The sequence below is a fragment of the Pelodiscus sinensis genome, chromosome 2, assembly GCF_049634645.1.
Source record: "Pelodiscus sinensis isolate JC-2024 chromosome 2, ASM4963464v1, whole genome shotgun sequence".
Lineage (NCBI taxonomy): Eukaryota > Metazoa > Chordata > Testudines > Trionychidae > Pelodiscus > Pelodiscus sinensis.
Window position 1 is genome coordinate 219,742,011 of NC_134712.1, and position 15,828 is coordinate 219,757,838.

Sequence of the window (15,828 nt, forward strand, 5' to 3'; positions counted from 1 at the left end):
AAACTGGACAGGGAATGGGCTGTGGGAGGAACTGAGAGCTCTGACTGAGGGTGTGGACATTGGGGTGGGGCCAGGGATGTGGGTTTTGGGGTATAAAAGGAGCCCCTGAGCTGGGGCCCAGGAACTCAGAGCTGGGGCACAGGTTTGGGATGCAGGAGGGGATGAGCTGTGCAGGCTCTGAGGGAGTTTAGGTGTGGAAGGAGACTCAGGGCTGGGGTAGGGCATTAGGGCATGAGAGGTAGTGAGGCATGCAGGCTCCAGGTAAGTGGTGCTTACCTAGGGCAGCTCCTGGAAGTGACCGGCATATCCCTCCAGCTCTTAGGCTTGGGTGACCTGGTAGCTCTGTGCTGAAGGCACTGCTCTCGTAGCTCCAGGCTGGAGCACAATATTGGGGTATAGGATAGGGATCTAAGGGTACGTCTACACTACAACGTTAATTCGAACTAACTTAGTTCGAATTAGTTAATTCGAACTAAGCTAATTCGAACTAACGGATCTAGACTAAAAAACTAGTTTGAATTAGCGTTTTGCTAATTCGAACTAGCATGTCCATATTAAGTGGACCCTGAAGCGGGGTTACGGATGGCCAGAAGCAGTGCCGGCAGGGCATCAGAGGAGGACTTAGAGCGTGGAGCTGCTGTCTCAGGCTAGCCGAGGGCTGCGCTTAAAGGGTCCCAACCCCCACCCCGGACAGACAGTTCTCAGGGGTGCCCCACTTGCAAAGCAGTCCTGGCTTGGAGTGCCCGGAGTGCCCACACTGGGCACATCACAGCACTCGGCCATCAGCCCGGCTGCACTTGCCGCAGGCTGCCATCTGGGGAGAGGGGGCAATTGGGGGGCTGCAGGAGAGCTTCCACACCCAGAAGCCCGCAGAGCCAGCCCAGTCCTCCCCATCGGGGGCTCGTGCCCCATTCCTCCCTCACCTCCTTCCACTTACCCTTCCCTAGCCTCTTTTCTTGATGTACAAAATAAAGGACAATTGTGTTCAAAAATGGAATCTGTCTTTATTGAACAAAACTGGGGGAGACTGGGAAAAGGAGGTGGGAGAGGGGAAGAGAGAGGCTGGGAGAGGGGGGTGCAACTAAAATGATCAGGGGTTGGGATCAGGTCCCATATGAAGAGAGGCTAAAGAGACTGGGACTTTTCAGCTTAGAAAAGAGGAGACGGAGGGGGGACAGGATAGAGGTCTCTAAAAGCAGGAATTGGGTGGAGAGGGTGCATACAGAAAGGTTCTTCATTAGTTCCCATAAAGAAGGACTAGAGGACACCAAAGGAAAGGAATGGGTAGCAGGCTTCAAACTAGTAACAGAAAGTTGTTCTTCACAAAGCAAAGAGTCAACCTGTGGAACTCCTTGCTGCAGGAGGCTGTGAAGGCTACAACTAGAAGAGAGTTTAAAGGGAAGTGAGATCAAGTCATGGAGGTTGGGTCCATGGAGTGGTATTAGCCAGGGGGTAGGAGTGGTGTCCCTGCCCAAGGTCTGTGGAAGGCTGGAGAGGGATGGCACGAGACAAATGGCTTGGTCACTGTCTTCGGTCCATCCCCTCCAGGGTCCCTAGGGTTGGCCACTGTCGGCAGACAGGCTACTGGGCTAGATGGACCTTTGGTCTGACCCAGGACGGCCATTGTAAGCTCAGGGCTCAGGGTCGGGGGTCTCAGTGGACCCCCTTGATTTTCATGCACACCTGCTCCTGGGTGGCCAGGCTGGCAGCTCTCCTGCCCTAGCCGGCCACTTTCCTGTGCTTAGTGTGGAGATCGTGGACGAGGTCCACGATGTCCGCACTAGCCCAGGCGGGTGCCCGCCTCTTGCGGTCCTGGGCAAGCTCCCGGGAGCTGCCAGCCTGGTCCCAGGAAGAGGGGGAGGGCTGGGGGCCATCGTGTGGGTGGCTCGATCCGTGCCAGGTGCAGGGTCTGCTGGCTGGGTGCTGGCAGGCTTGCACCTGGCACGGGCATCGTAGCCAGCCCGTGCCCCTTTAAAGGGTCCAGGCTGGGAGGGGGGCAGACGAGTTTCCCTGGTGTTGGCCAGAGTGGCCACCAGGGAAACCTGGGGAGGGCTAGGCTCCCACTAGTTCGAATTAAGGGTCTACACAGTCCTTAATTCTAACTAGTAAGTTCGAACTAGGCTTAATCCTCGTGGAATGAGGATTACCTAGTTCGAACTAAGCGCTCCGTTAGTTCGAATTAAATTCGAACTAACGGAGCGCTAGTGTAGCGCCTATGAAAGTTAGTTTGAACTAACGTCCATTAGTTCGAACTAACTTTGTAGTGTAGACATACCCTAAGTGATTAGATGACTACCCAATAAGCTTATGCTTATGCTTATTGGGTAGTTGGGTAGTGATTCGACCAGTCGCTCCTTCCCTCTGCCCCCCCCCCCCCCCCCCGCCATCAGAAAGAGGCAGCAAGGAGGAGAGCAGGAGCCAGTGCTGAGAGGAGCTGGCTTAAAAGCCGGTTCCCTCCAGCACCATCTCTGTGGGAAGGCGGGGGGAGGCGAAGGGGAGGCAGAGGCACAGCAGGGAAATGGTAGAGCGGGGACTGAAGCAGTGCCTGCTCATGTCAGGTCCCAACCGCTGCACCTCTTCCTTTGAAATGTAGAAAGAGCCTTGCAGGGCTTTGGGCTTTTACTACATTTCAAAGGCAGAAGCACAGCAGTTGGAACCCAGGGCAAGTGGGGACTGCTTGAGTCCCCACTCATGCTGTGTTCCCTGCTGTGCTTCTGCCTTTTAAATGTAGTATCAGGTGCCCCACCTCCCCTTTATTGACTAATCAAGTAGTCGATGGAAATTCTGTTGACTACTTGACTAGTTGATTAATTGAAATTTAGCACCCCTAGTATGGGAGGGGATGAGGGGTGTAGACTCTGGAGGAGTTGAGTGCAGGGGTGCAAAGTGCTGGCTCCAGTCCATTGGCACTTACCACTGGCAGTGCAGTGGGACGATTGAGGAGGCTATCTGCCTGCCCTCGCCCTGCACCGCTCTGAAGGCAATTTGCTGCTGGTGTGTCTCTGTGACCCATGAAGGGGCACAGATAGTGGGTCTTCACACACTCCCCATGCCCGCAAGTGTCCCCCGTCAGATCCCATTGGCCGGGGTAATGTTGGGGGTGGGGCAGTTCATGGAGCCACATCAGCCCCTGTCCAGCAGCTATGGTGATGTGGGCAACAGCTTCCAGAAGTGGCATGAGGATGGGGCGATCAGGCAGACAGGTTGCATGCATGCCCTGCCTCACTGCTGGACTTTTAGGGTGTGTCCACACCACACCCTTACCTCAAAATAAGCTACACAATTTGTGTGGCTTATTTCAGTGTTCTTTCAAAACATCCCTTATCCCTCGTGCAATGAGGTTTACGGTGATGTCAGAATGGTGAGCCCATTATATTTCAATATTACAGACTTGCTCTTAAGATGTGGAATAGCTATTTCGGGATACCAGAGGTATCCTGAAATAGCTCCGCAGTGTAGATGTAGCCATTGAGTGCAGAGATTGCAATAGAATGGCAGAGGTTCCAGTGATCAATCAGTTGGTGACCAATGGTAGATAATTTTTAGTCTTGACATGAGTGCAGGGGTCTGAACTAGATGACCTCTCGAGGTGCCTTCTAGTCCTATGATTCCTGCAAGCAGAATGTGGAGTGAGGTTTGCAGCCTAAACATTGCAAAGCACTCTGCACAGCAACTGGGCAACTGGGTGGAGGAGGAGCACCCAAAGACTGTGCACCTGAATGTTAGCATGTTGGGAAATACTGACTAATACCCCTGCTACACTTATTTGGGGCATTCCAGGTAATGTGATTGAGTAGACCTAATCCTCTTTCAGAATTCCCCCCATGGACTAAGGAGGAATTATGATATTTATCTTTTGTTGTAGTTAAAGCTGGTGTATTTGAAGTATCTGTGACCTTCTTTTCTGCCTGCCCTACCAAGCAATTCCTTTTGTCTGAGCAGTGTGTCTGAGTGCTTATTGGGGCTCCCCAGATGCTAGAGTCTATAGAATGTACTGACTCAAGTGCTTGTACTGCTTACCTCTGAATTGTGGTATGGATAACACACTACTAAATATCAGAGAGGGTTGCCACACTCAACAACCCCATTTAGTGGGGAAGATTACACTGGCAATGGATTGCTTTTGAACTGAGTGGTAGGATTGGTCCTCTTTGCTAACTACTTCATGTGCACATTTAAGTCTCTTGGTCGTGAATCCTGCTGTGAGGAGAGAAAAAAATCATTTGGTGTACTCTATCTGTTAGAATAGGAACATTCTTTTCTCACCCTAGCAATTCTCTATTAAGAGATTCTACAAATCTTTCAGAATTATGCTTCTCTATTACTTTAGTTACTCATTTGTTCCTTATGTTAATCCTTCATTCCTATATCTTTAGGTCATTTAATCCGCATTCCAGCTCTTGGTTTTTGTTTTCTTTCTGTTTTATTTTCTTGAGCTCATCATTTTTGTATTGAGACCTGACTTCAGGTTAGTGACACTGCTGGCTGAATCCTTTGTGTCCTTCAAGTCACTTTAATATCAGTCTTAATGGCTAGCACTGTATTTTCCATTATGGGTTTGGGATCAGCTGCTACTGAGAGCATTACACATGCCACTGTTTTCTGCCTTGGTAATAAATACAAGTGAAGGGTATATGATAGTTCATAGAGATGCATTTAGGATTTACCATAGATTCAAAGACTAGAAGAGACCATTGTGATCATGCAGTACGGTCTTTCTCAAAATGTTCCATGGGCCTGCTTTGGGAAAGCTGCTAGTGTGAGCCTCCATTGCTTTGTTTACCTAATGGGTCCATAGCCACAGAGCCTTGGACTCCCATTTGCTCTGGTTCACCATTTCCAGCCAAGTGTAGCTGCAGGAAGCAGCGTGGCCCAAACCACTGCTTCTCGCAGCTCCCCTTGGCTGGAAACAGCGAGCTGGAGCCAATGGGAGTCACAAGATTCTATAGCTATGGAGCATTTAGGTGGCCACTTTAGGAACATTGTTCTAGTCTCAACTCCTCTATAATACAGTCCATAGTACATCACCCAAAATAATTACCTGTTCATACATTTTAGAAAGACAACCAATATTGATTTTAAAATAGTGAAGGAAAATGCACCACAACCCTTGGTAATTTGTTCTAGTGATTAATTACTGTTACTGTTAAAGTGTATGCCTTATTTTCAGTCCATGCTGACGGGTTTTCTGTTCATGATTGAATAATTCGATGCCATTAGATTCATTTTTCCATATACACTTTAGCACATCAATTAACCTATGCTAAATGTTTATGTCATGTATGTTGGAGAATTAAGTATTATGCATGCAGACTTCTTGTGCATTGGACACAGCTGGGATCTTGTTAAAATCATAGGGTTTCATTGTGGAAAAATGAACACTCTTCAGTGCCTAATATCATAGAAATAATTATCTGTATATGAAATAGTGTTATCAGGGAACCAGTATGTGCATAAGAACGGCCATACGGGGTCAGACCAACGGTCCATCTAACCCAGTATCCTGTCTGCTAACAGTGGCCAATACCAGATGCCTCAGAGGGAGGGAACACAACAAGTAATTCTCATGTGATCCCTCCCCTATCACCCATTTCCAGACAAACAGGGTGTGTTTAGACTACAGGGTTTTATCAAAAAAAGTGGACTTTTGTCGACAAAACTATACCTGCATCTACACTACCACTGAGTTCTGTCGACAGTAAGTCGACAGAACGCGGCAGTTTTGTTGACAGCAGTAAACCTCATTCTACAAGGAATAACGCCTTTTGTCAACATATTTCTGTCGACAAAAGGCGTTATTGCATCCACACTGCTTTTTCAAAAGAGAATGTCTAGACTCTCTGTTGAAAAAGCGGCTTGCTTTGTTGACAGAACTGGCTGTAGTGTAGACGTTGTTTGTCAACAGAGGCTTTGTTGACAGTATCTATCGAAGGCTTTGTCGACAGTATCTATCGACAAAGCCTCTGTTGACAAAAGCCTGTAGTCTAGACGTACCCACAGAGGCTAGTGACACCATTCCTACCCATCCTGGGTAATAGCCATTGATGGACCTAACCTCCATGAATGTGTCTAGCTCTTTGAACCCTGTATGCATGTTTAAGATGATTAGTATGATTTTAATAGTTTATCAGATAAGATGGATTTAAATAAAGGGTGAGTGAGTTATTTTTAGTGGTAATAAAAACAAGTTTTCATTGTTTTTCTTCTTAAAGATCATGATAGGTAAACAATTTTTACAAAAATACCTTGTAGTTAAACAAAAGACACAGACTGACTGTTGTTTTAGGAAGGAACAGAACTTAAACATATGCATGTTTGTTTCTCTGTCTGTAGCAACACGGCCCATTTTAAAAGAATTTTACACACCTAAGTAACTAAGTAATAAAACAAGCTACTTTTTCCCTCTTATACACAACTTAATGGTATCAGCAGTCCCATTCAGTCAATGAGACTACTCCTACAATTGAAGTTATACTCATACTTAAGTGTTTGCAGGATTGGAGTCTTAATAATTGTGAAATGAATACAATTACAGTAAAACTCCAATAGTCAGGCACCCAATTGTCTGGATCTCCCGATAGTCCAGGATCAAAATGGCAAGTGCTCTTGACAGAACTGGGACAGAACCCAGAACTGCTCAGGTCAGCCACTCTCACGTGGGTTACAGCAGGGAGAGGAGGTGTTTGGCTCTGGGGAAGGGAAAGGGAGGGGAAGGGAGGAAAAGGGGATTGGGTTACACATGGCGTCCCGGCTAGCTCATTGAAAAGCCGACCACTCAGCACACATGCCCCAGCACCTGGAGGGAGACATGCAGCTGTACCGGGACCCGAGCATAAGGTTGGGGGTTGAGGAGTGGGATTGGGGTACTGCAGGGAGGAGAGGAGTTTGGCTCCAGGGAAGGGGAAGGGGAGGGGGATTGGGTTATGCACGGCGTCAAGGCCAGCTCATTGAAAAGCTGGCTGCTCAGCGCACATGCCCCAGTGCCTGGAGGGAGATGCGCAGCTGTACTGGTGGCTCTGGCACCCGAGCGTAAGGTTGAGGTGCGAGGGGGATTGGTTGGGAGTATGCAGTACCTCCTGATACTCCAGCCTATCCAATAATCTGGCATCACCTAGGGCCCAAAAGTGCCAGGTTATCGGAAGTTTACTGTACTTTGTGTCAGATTGTTGCTGACCACATGCGGATATTCTTGGGTAATATTGATGAGCATTGTCTTTGTGCATATAGCATACAGGCCCAGACTATAGGTACTCTTCCCTTAATAAATGCTGCTGGGTACCAGCTAACACATGAAGTTGCTCTGGTGGGAGCATGCTGCAACATTAAGAAGTATGGTAAAACATATGCAGTTCCTTGGTGCGTTTGGGTTTAAGGACTGCTACCCAACTTGCTAAAGGTCGAACCTCTGTAGTCTGGCATTCTCTGGTAACATCCATGGCCTGGCATGATTTTAGTTATCTAGATGTCCACTTATCATGGATGTGGCCAAGTTTCCCATGGTCCTATAAAGTTTATTTACAGCCACCAGTCCTGGCTTTCCGTGTTCTGTGCTGTTATTTAGCTCTAATTTACCCCTAAATGTACTCTAAGAGCCCAGTAAGCAGTAAAAGTGTTGGTGATGCTGCTAGACAATATTGACCTCCCCATGGTTCAATAAATTGTCCGGTTCTGCATCTAAAATGTCCGGTATTTTCTGTTTTTTTCCCAAGGCCTGGCTCGGGTGCCCAACGGAAGGCCGCTTGGGACATGCGGTGCAGCTTGTTCACGCTGGCTGGGGCAGAGGGAGGGGGGAGCAGCCTGGGATTTAAAGGGGCTGCGACTGCATTTCAGCCCTGGCTCCTTCTTGGGGGGGGAGGGGGAGTTCGGTATGTTTTGTGAAACCACCTGACAACCCTGATTGCTAGTCCTCAAAGTTGTGGAGAAAAGCTTGAAAATTTGAACCTCAGTTATACAAATATGAGAGTGCAATGAAAAAGAACCCAAAATGTAATGACTTTAAAGAAATTCGAATTTTAAAAATAATCTTACATTTTTTTGTAGGAAGACTGGCTTATGATTTTTGACTCTTGGAGCTGTAATGTTGCACGTAGTATTAGGAAATCCAATTATTTGTTAGGAAGTGCTGCCAGGCAGCTACCAACATATACCTGATTAGTAGCAAGAGTAAATTTAAGAGGGGATTATGTAGCCCCCTTCTTTAGCATGATGAGGATACTTATCAACCTTCAGTTTCCTCACATGCCTAGATCTTACCTCTTTTATTTTGTTTTGTCTTGTTTTTTTTACTCTGCACAGAGTTACAGTATCAGATGAGAGGCAAAGACTAACACAGCTAAATGTATGAGGAAGTACAAGGAATCAGTGAGACAATGCTCTACACTGCACTGATTAGGCTTCAACTGGAATATTGTGTCCAATTCTGGGCACCACATTTCAGAGAAGGTGTGGATGAATTGGAGAAGGTCCAGAGAAGAGCAACAAAAATGACTATATAGAAAACATGAACTAATACGGAAGATTGAAAGACTTGGAGTTGTTTAGACTCGAAAAGAGAAGACTGAGAGAGGACATGATAACAGCTTTCAAGTATCTAAATGGTTGTTACAAGGAGGAGGGAGAAAAATTATGCTCCTTAACCTCTGAGGGTATGTCTACACTACCCTCCTAGTTTGAACTAGGAGGGTAATGTAGGCATACCGCACTTGCAAATGAAGCCCGCGATTTGAATTTCCCGGGCTTCATTTGCATAAGCGGGGAGCCGCCATTTTTAAAACCCCGCTGGTTCGAACCCCGTGCAGCGCGGCTACACGGGGCTCGAACTAGGTAGTTCGGACTAGGCTTCCTAGTCCGAACTACCGGTACACCTCGTACATACCCTGAGGAAAGGAGAAGCAATGGGCTTAAATCACAGCAAGGGAGGTTTAGGTTGGACATTAGGAAAAACTTCCTAACTGTCAGGCTGGCTAAACACTGGAATAATTTGCCTATGGAGGTTGTGGAATATCCATCTTTGGAGATTTTTAAGAGCAGGTTAGACAAGCACCTGTCAGGGATGGTCTAGATGGTGTGCGGTCTTGCCCTGAGTGCAGAGGCCTGGATTTGATTACTTCTTCAGGTCCCTTCCAGATCGGTGATTCTATGAATACTATTCAGCATGATAGTCAGTAGTACCAGCACACCAGAAGCTATTGACACATTTCTCTAGGCATTATGGAAAAGGAGTTTTGAGGAAGATAATGAGGTAGGTTTGTGAATGGTTAGGGAAAAATCTCAGATGTGAAGGGTAGGAAGCAAGAAAGAACTGTGTTGCTTGTTTGAAAATGTAACAAGTCGAAGGGGGACGTGGTATTATTGGTTGATTTGAGGGACATCTTACGAGTGAATAAAAGATGATAGAGCTGGGTTAGGGATGTGAACGTGTACCTATGTACAAGATTAATCAATGAGCCTAGGTGTATCAGTTAACCCTTACTGTTACACACAACTCCTCCTCCTCCTTGCTGCTCCCTCTCCATCAGAGGCAGCCATGTGGGGGGAAGAAGATGGTGTGCATGAGGAACCAGTTTTTTAGCTGGCTCCCTGTGCATGCCAATTCCCGCCAGGAGCATCCTGCCTTCAGCCCCCCGTGCTGCTGCCTGCCTCCCACAGAAGCAGCAGCATGGGGAAGGAGGGTAGGAGCAGGCAGGAGCTGGTGCTGGAGGGGAACTGCTGAAATTTACATGCATGTTAGCCTCGTATGTAAATTTCATCAATTACATGTTTATAGAAATAAATGCATTTTAACATCCTTAGATTGGGTGAGAATGGACTGTGAAAGGCCTTGAAAGTGAGCACAAGCGGCATAAATTTGATGTGCGGGAGAAGAGGGAGCCAATGGAGGGATTCAAAGAGAAGGGAGAAATGAACACAGTGATGGACTAGACTACAAGAACGATCTTTGCAGACGTACTCTAAATGGATATGACAAGACCGCATTTATCAAGGCCAGAGAAAAGGGTGTTGTTATCAAGATGTGAGATAAGAATCCTGACAAGAGTTTAGCTGTATGGATTGATAGAAAAGGCTATATATTAGCAATATTATGTAGAAAGATTTAGACATAACCTGGATGTGAGAACCTAGAGCAGGGGCGGGTCTGATCTGGTCTGCAGGGTTAATCCCTGGTGGGCCCCCACCTCCATATTTACCTGCGCCTCTACAGGCATCAGCGGATCACAGCTCTGGTTGGCTGCGAGTCACCATTCATGACCAACGAGAGCAACGAGAAGTGGCATCACAGTCCTTGGCACTTCCTGCTGCTTGCATTTGCCGCAAATGGTGATTCACAGCCAATCACAGTGGTGATCCTTTGATACCTGCTGAGGCACAGGTAAACATAGTGGTGATGGTCGCCAGGGACTAACCTTGCAGACTGTGATTTTTTTATTGCCCATCCCTGACCTAGAGAGCGATCCAAGTCAACGATGATGCACAGGTTATGGGAGCGAGTGACAAGCAGGACAGTCATGTTCTGTGCAAGAGAGGTGGCTACTTTACAGAAATATTAATTGAATAAATCTTTCTTTTTTGCATTCTTATTTTCAGTTCTATTGTATCCAACTAGTAATGAATCAATACCGTTGTTAGGATATCTTTTGATCCTGATATAATTTACAAGCTCATTTTATTATCTTTAACTCTGCTGATCATAGATTATATGATGTCCTTTTGCTCTCATTATGAATTTTCTATATATCCTGGTTTTTAATTTGTTCATTATTTTCAACGTCTGTTTTTTCCATTATCTATCTATCTATCTATCTATCTATCTATCTATCTATCTATCTATCTATCTATCTATCTATCTATCTATCTATCTATCTATCTATCTATCTATCTATCTATCTATCTATCACAGTTTTTGGAGCATCTAGTAAACTGTTCTTAAACAGTTCCCAATTATCATTCACATTTTTCTGTTTCATTCTTCTACCCGATTTAGCTCATAATTGGGACATTCTGTAGACTTTTCCAGCAACTTTCTTATTAGAAAGTACATTTAAAGTAGCCATAAAAGAAAATAAAACCATGCTTCATTCTGACTTGTGAACATAGTATTACACTGTACTAGTTTATTAAATTGTGTCACTGACCTGAATGTGCAACCTTTCAGGGCTTGTTTGGGAAAGTGTTATTCATGATGGTCAACACCTACTTATGGAGGTGCCCTCCCCCCAGTTATTTGCATACTTGCTCACCAACTTGAGGAAGGTTGCACAGTTGAACCCTAAGCAATCAAACATGTCATGTTACATCAATAACATTTGTACCAGAGGTTTCTGTGGAAGGTACATTAACAATATTCCTGTTTTGTTTTTTCAGTCTTATGGAAAAGGCGCTAGAAGAAAAAACCGATTTAAAGGATCGGATGGGAGTACATCATCTGACACCACCTCTAATAGTTTTGTACGTCAGGTATGTTGTGCCTTTTTAGTTTGTCATTCTGTTTTGAAAGGATATAGCAAACTTACTGGTGTTCAGAACAGTTGATTGACTTTTTCTTGCCGTATTAGTGATCAAGACATTGTGGGATGCTATTGGACACAAAACATAGCAGCTTTTGGTTAGTATTTTGCTGTTGCTGAGAGAAGCATTTGCTTTCTTTTTATCACAATCACAGAAATTCCGTGACATGATTAAGGAAGGAGGAGGGTGGGGAGATTGCTGGAAGAGCATGGAATGACATCTGTAGCAGAGACATCATAGTTCCACCAACCCCATGAGAATTCTTTGCTTAAAATAGTGCTGTGTGAGGCAGCATTCACTTAGATGCTTTTCTCATTCTTAATTCAGGAACTGAGATGGAAAGGAAATCCTTGGCGGCAGTATGGGTCCCACCAAACTGTCATGGAGTTAGGAGAGGGCTGTAAAGGACAGAGAAGCAATGCACAGTCTTTCATACTCTGTGCATCCCTCAGGTATACACAGATGTGTTAAAGTATACCCAAGGCACTGGCATCTCTGGCTGCAGATTTCACCTTTTATTGCAGAATTGTGCTTCAGAAACATATTGTCTTTAAAAAATAGCTGTTAATAGTTGAAGATGGAACCTTGAAAATGTGAAGCAAATATTAATAGTGCAGTGATACGTGCCTGGGTCTGAAGAGAGCTTGCAACAAAGCTCTAAGAAATGAATTTCTCTATCCATTTTATTCATGATTTTTCAGGTGTAGTATTTGGTATTTTTGCAGCAGAATTCACCATTTTACTGCAATGAGGCACGCAATATTTTGGTTTGGTGTCCTTTCTTTGCCTGTGTCCTTTGCTTTGTCCTTTACAGGCAGTCCCCGAGTTACGCGGATCCGACTTATGTCGGATCCGTAGTTACGAACGGGGCCCTCTCCCTGGTCTCCAGCAGACCAGGGAGAGGAAGCAAAGCGGCGGAGCACGCGGGCAGCGGACAGCCCAGACGCATCTGGGCTGTCCGCTGCCCGCGTGTTCCGCCGCTTTGCTCTGCTTTGCTCCCTGTCCCCCTGGTCTGCAGAACAGAAGGACGGGGAGCAAAGCGGCGGAACACGCGGGCAGCAGACAGCCGAGACGCGCTTCTGGGCTGTCTGCTGCCCGCGTGTTCTGCCGCTTTGCTCCCCGTCCTCCTGGTCTGCAGACCAGGGGGACGGGGAGCAAAGCAGAGCAAAGCCGCGGAGCCCGAGGGCAGCAGGACAGCCACGGCGTGTCTGGGCTGTCCCGCTGCCCCCGTGCTCTGCGGCTTTGCTCCAGACGCCTGTGGTACAGCAGCTGAGGCGCTGTCGGTTGGTCCTGTAGCGCCACTCTGGGCGCTATTGGACCAACCCGGCAGCACCCCAGCTGCTCTGCCCCAGGCGTCCTGATTCAGCCACTGCTGGTCAGTTTCAGCAGCGGCTGAATCAGGACCCTGGGGCAGAGCAGCTTGGGTGCTGCTGGGTTGGTCCAGTAGCGCCGAGGAGTGGCGGCGCTACTGGACCAACCCAGCAGCACCCCAGCTGCTCTGCCCCAGGCATCCCCAAGTCAGCCGCTGCTGAAACTGACCAGTGGCTGACTACAGGAAGCCCCTGCCCCGGGCTTCCTGGATTCAGCCGCTGATCAGTTTCAGCAGCAGCTGACTTGGGGATGCCTGGGGTTCTTAAGTTGAATCTGTATGTAAGTCAGAACTGGCATCCAGATTCAGCCTCTGTTGAAACTGATCAGTTTCAGCAGTGGCTGAATCTGGACGCCAGTTCCGACTTACATACAGATTCAACTTAAGAACAAACCTACAGTCCCTATCTTGTACGTAACCCGGGGACTGCCTGTACTTGAATGCAAAATCTTAACAGTGACCTCATATACGTTTATTTCAGTTACATCAACAGATCAGCTCATCCAACTATAAACTATTCCATGCATTTTGAAAGTTATTCTGACTCAATACTTCTGTGGTCATGTGAAAGCTTTGCGTCAGCTGCAAGTTGGATGAAATTAGTACCTGTATTTTTTATATTTCTTTGAGATGAAAGAGAAACCTTATGCAGCATTGGAATGTGTTAGCAATGGTGTTCTAAGCAGTGAAGGTGGAAAGGAATGCATAAGGTATTCCCTTAACTTTCTATGTTCAAAATTTCAAGATTTTGGCATAATGGACTATGTCCTACTGCAGCCTTAACTGCCACTAAAGCATAGTTTTTGTTTATTAATTTCTTGTGTGTGTGTGTGTGTGTGTGTGTCGGGGGTAAGGGGTTATATTGCTTAGGTGTACCTCAGCGTAAGACTCACCAGAGTTAGGGTATGTCTACACTACAAAGATAATTCGAACTAACGGACGTTAGTTCGAATTAACTTTGATAGGCGCTACACTAGCGCTCCTCTAGTTCAAACTTAATTCGAACTAGCGGAGCGCTTAGTTCGAACTAGGTAAACCTCATTGTACGAGGACTAAGCCTAGTTCGAACTTACTAGTTCGAATTAAGGGGTGTGTAGCCTCTTAATTAGAACTAGTGGGAGGCTAGCCCTCCCCAGCTTTCTCTGGTGGCCACTCTGGCCAACACCAGGGAAACTCTATTGCCCCCCTCCCGGCCCCGGACCCCTTAAAGGAGCACGGGCTGGCTACGGTGCCCGTGCCAGGTGCAAGCCTGCCAGCACCCAGCCAGCAGACCCTGCACCTGGCACGGCATGAGCCAGCCACCCGATGCCCCCCAGGCCTCCCCCTCTTCCCGGGACCAGGCTGGTGGCTCCCGGGAGCTTGTCCGGGACCGCAAGAGGCGGGCACCCGCCTGGTCTAGTGCGGACATCGTGGACCTCGTCCATGACCTCCGCACTAGGCACAGGAAAGTGGCCGTCTAGGTCAGGAGAGCTGCCAGCTTGGCCACCCAGGAGCAGGTGTGCATGAAAATCAAGGTGGTCCACTGAGAACCCCGACCCTGAGCCCTGAGCTTACAATGGCCGTACTGGGTCAGACCAAAGGTCCATCTAGCCCAGTAGCCTGTCTGCCGACAGTGGCCAACCCTAGGGACCCTGGAGGGGATGGACTGAAGACAGTGATCAAGCCATTTGTCTCATGCCATCCCTCTCCAGCCTTCCACAAACTTTGGGCAAGGACACCACTCCTACCCCCTGGCTAATACCACTCCATGGACCCAACCTCCATCACTTTATCTCACTTCTCTTTAAACTCTGTTCTAGTTCTAGCCTTCACAGCCTCCTGCAGCAAGGAGTTCCACAGGGTGACTATTTGCTTTGTGAAGAACAACTTTCTGTTATTAGTTTGAAGCCTGCTACCTATTCCTTTCCTTTGGAGTCCTCTAGTCCTTCTATTATGGGAACTAATGAAGAACTTTTCTTGATGCACCCTCTCCACCCAACTCCTGCTTTTATAGACTTTTATCCTATCCCCCCTCAGTCTCCTCTTTTCTAAACTGAAAAGTCCCAGTCTCTTTAGCCTCTCTTCATATGGGACCTGTTCTAAACCTCTGATCATTTTAGTTGCCCTCCCCTCTCCCACCCTCTCTCTTCCCCTCTCCCACCTCCTTTTCCCAGTCTCCCCGAGTTTTGTTCAATAAAGAGAGATTCTATTTTGACCACACGTTTTCTTTATTTTGTACATCAGGAAGGGGGGCTAGGGAAGGGTAAGTGGAAGGAGGTGAGGGAGGAATGGGGTACGAGCCCCCGATGGGGAGGACTGGGCTGGTTCTGCGGGCTTCTGGGGGTGGAAGCTCTCCTGCAGCCCCCCAATTGCCCCATCTCCCCAGATGGCAGCCTGCGGCAAGTGCAGCTGGTCTGATGGCCGAGTGCTGTGAAGTGCCCAGTGTGGGCACTCAGGGCACTCCAAGTCAGGACTGCTTTGCAAGTGGGGCACCCCTGAGAACTGTCTGTCTGGGGTGGAGGTTGGGTCCCTTTAAGCACAACCCTCGGCTAGCCTGAGACAGCAGCTCCACGCTCTAAGTCCTCATCTGATGCCCTGCCGGCACTGCTTCTGGCCATCCTTAACCCCGGTTCAGGGTCCACTTAATGTGGACATGCTAGTTCGAATTAGCAGAACACTAATTCGAACTAGTTTTTTAGTCTGGATGCGTTAGTTCGAATTAGCGTAGTTCGAATTAACTAATTCGAACTAAGTTAGTTCGAATTAGCGCTGTAGTGTAGACATACCCTTAGGGAAAAAGGGAACTGCAACTTCTTGAGATTAAGAGGGGAAAAACTGTGGCTGCAGCTGCTTCTGACTATGTCAGCCCACTTGAAGAATATGAGAGACTCTGATGTGCTTCTTTAAATTCTTTGTAACAATTTATTTCTGTTTTTAAAACCCAAACATTAAAAGTAAGTATCAAGTAGTAAGCA

General features: G+C 47.2%; 1 protein-coding gene across 1 annotated transcript in view; it reads left to right on the top strand.

Moving 5' to 3' along the window:
- CACNB2 (calcium voltage-gated channel auxiliary subunit beta 2) overlaps window positions 1-15,828 on the top strand; it is a 384,628-nt gene that overhangs the window by 10,361 nt on the left and 358,439 nt on the right. The window contains exon 2 of the mRNA XM_006119502.4: window positions 11,362-11,454. Within this exon, the coding sequence (XP_006119564.2) occupies window positions 11,362-11,454 (93 nt within the window). The remainder of the gene's footprint in view (window positions 1-11,361; window positions 11,455-15,828) is intronic.